This window comes from Psammomys obesus, unplaced genomic scaffold (genome assembly GCF_907164565.1).
Source record: "Psammomys obesus unplaced genomic scaffold, mPsaObe1.curated_primary_1811, whole genome shotgun sequence".
Lineage (NCBI taxonomy): Eukaryota > Metazoa > Chordata > Mammalia > Rodentia > Muridae > Psammomys > Psammomys obesus.
The window spans coordinates 18,135,661-18,137,846 of NW_026596125.1; the positions used below are offsets into that span (position 1 = coordinate 18,135,661).

Here is a 2,186-nt window from a genome sequence, read left to right on the forward strand (position 1 = left end):
TCTTAGGCTATTTTGGTGTATGAACTTGACACGGAAACGTGTTTAACTCGGGAGTGAGTCTGGGGCTTGCAGAGCACAGGCTGGGTGAGGGCTTATCTGTCTCCTGTGAACTGGCCGGCTGCTTACAGGAGCCCAGATCTGAGGGTCACTCCTGTCTGTCTGCAGCTGTGCCTCCTTTCGAGGACCTGGGAGAACAGGGCTGACATGCTCCGGCCTGCTGGTGGGGCTGGGGCTCCTGAACCCCCACTGTTGGCTACAGTGACAGCACTGCAGCTGCTCTAAGCGCTGCTTCGCACTGCTTCCCGCGCAGCGGCAGGAATGGGTTAACGGGCTCTAGACGGTGGAGGGTTCCTGAAGGAGCCTCGAATTTGTCTCCAAGGCTCTTGTGCCTGGATGTTTCTAGTCTGCAAGGGGAGGGCGCTTTAGAGAGGAAATTCTCCTTTTCCTTTACTTTCCATTCTTCCAGGAAAGTCCCGTCTGGTATACACAGTATACACGAGAGAGACTGCCCCTTGCTAGCAGGGCTTGCTGCTGCTTTTTTTTTTTTTTTTTTTTTTTTTTTTTTTTTTTTTTTTTTTTTTTAGAAGGGTGGGGTTCATGTTGGAAATAGAAACCAAGGTCTTACATGTGCCAAGAAAGCGTCACCTTTGAGCTACAACTGGACCTCTTTAAAAAATGTTTCATTTTCTCTTGAGACAGAACCTCACTAAGCTGCTCTTGTGCATTCCAGAAAGGCCTTGAACTCACATTCTTCCCATCTCAGTGCAGCTGTGTGCTGCCTGAGCCCTGCACACTGCTCAGTGATGAAACTGAATCAGAAAAGCAAAGCCCACTTGGCTCCTGGGATTCTCACAAACACATAACAGAAGGCCAGAAGCTGTCCTGCACCTTCCAGTCAAGCATGCCTTCATCTTCCCAGGCTTGTGGGAAGATCGGCCTGCCATCCCAAGCCTGTCATGTGTAAATACAGGTTGAAGGACGGATTTAACGTACAGATTAAAGGATAAAGTTCACGTAGCTCCTGTTCTCATCACTCACTGTTTGCTTGCACTGGAGTCTGGAAGATAAGGCTGTAGAATAAAAAGGTCCTGCTGGGTCTCAGGGGAGCAAGCACCTGGCTCCTCGGACCACATCAGCCACCTTTGGTCTGCTCCTCCACCAGCCAAAAAGCAGAGGTGAGGCAAATAGCCCTGAATCCCCAGAGACTTGCCTGTGGACCCAGGCTGAGTATGTATGATGTCATTGACTGTTTCAGATGCTGGTCCTCTGGACAATCCTGCTTCTCCTGCTGGGAGCAGCTCATGGTAAGGCACACCACAGTGCCCGATGCCCGTGGGGGGAAGAGGGTGTGATCCCTCGATCATGCAGGGCTGGAGAAAAACCCCATGCTCATGCAGGGACGGAGGAAGCTCTAACCCCGGCAAAGCTTGTAGGAGCACCTGACTTTCCCAGGGTTCCGGGAGGGGGGAGAACAGCTTGGGAGAATGGGCTGGGAAGATGAGAGGGTAGCTCCCTGTGCCTGGAGGAGCTTATGGCCTGAATTTTAGAGGGAAAATTCTAGAACATCTAAAAGTGGCATGTGGCCTTTTGCTGAGTTAACATGGACTTCTGGAGGGCACTCTATAAATATGTTGGGAGAGTTTGAAAGGGGATTTTGAATATTTTATGAGGTTTTTTTTTACTTTTATTAATTTTTTCATGTAATATATTCTGATTACAGTTTCCCCTCCTCCCAATCCATCCCCATCCCCTCTCCCATCCAGACCCACATTCTTCTGTCTCTTGTTGAAAACAAGCAGCCATCTGAGGAAAGATGATAAAATAAAAATAAATCTGAATATGACAGAAGTACCAAACAAGAAAAGGAGCCAATAAAAGGTGTATAACCCGCATTCAGATATAGAGACACACGCATGCCCACACTCAGAAATCCCGTGAAAGCCCAGTGCGAAAGCCATGGTCTATGCGAAGGACGCGCACACTTAAAACAGACTCATTGCAAGACAAAGAGCTGCACAGAAGCTGCTGAGTTCACTGTGTTACCACCTCCTGTGGGGCACGGCCACCCTAAGAGCGGTTTGTTTCCCCAGTGAGACTTCCTTGGAGGACACTCTCCTAGACTTCCCTTTGCAACTGGCTAAGCATTTGAAATAGCTTCCAGGTTAGCATGCCTTCCACAGCCATCA

General features: G+C 49.2%; 1 protein-coding gene across 1 annotated transcript in view; it reads left to right on the forward strand.

Moving 5' to 3' along the window:
* The first annotated feature begins 1,088 nt into the window (after positions 1-1,088).
* Positions 1,089-2,186, forward strand: part of Pnliprp1 (pancreatic lipase related protein 1) — a 13,496-nt gene continuing 12,398 nt past the window's right edge. The window contains exons 1-2 of the mRNA XM_055591735.1: positions 1,089-1,175; positions 1,256-1,304. Coding sequence (XP_055447710.1) covers positions 1,256-1,304 — 49 coding nt within the window. The 5' untranslated portion in view covers positions 1,089-1,175. The remainder of the gene's footprint in view (positions 1,176-1,255; positions 1,305-2,186) is intronic.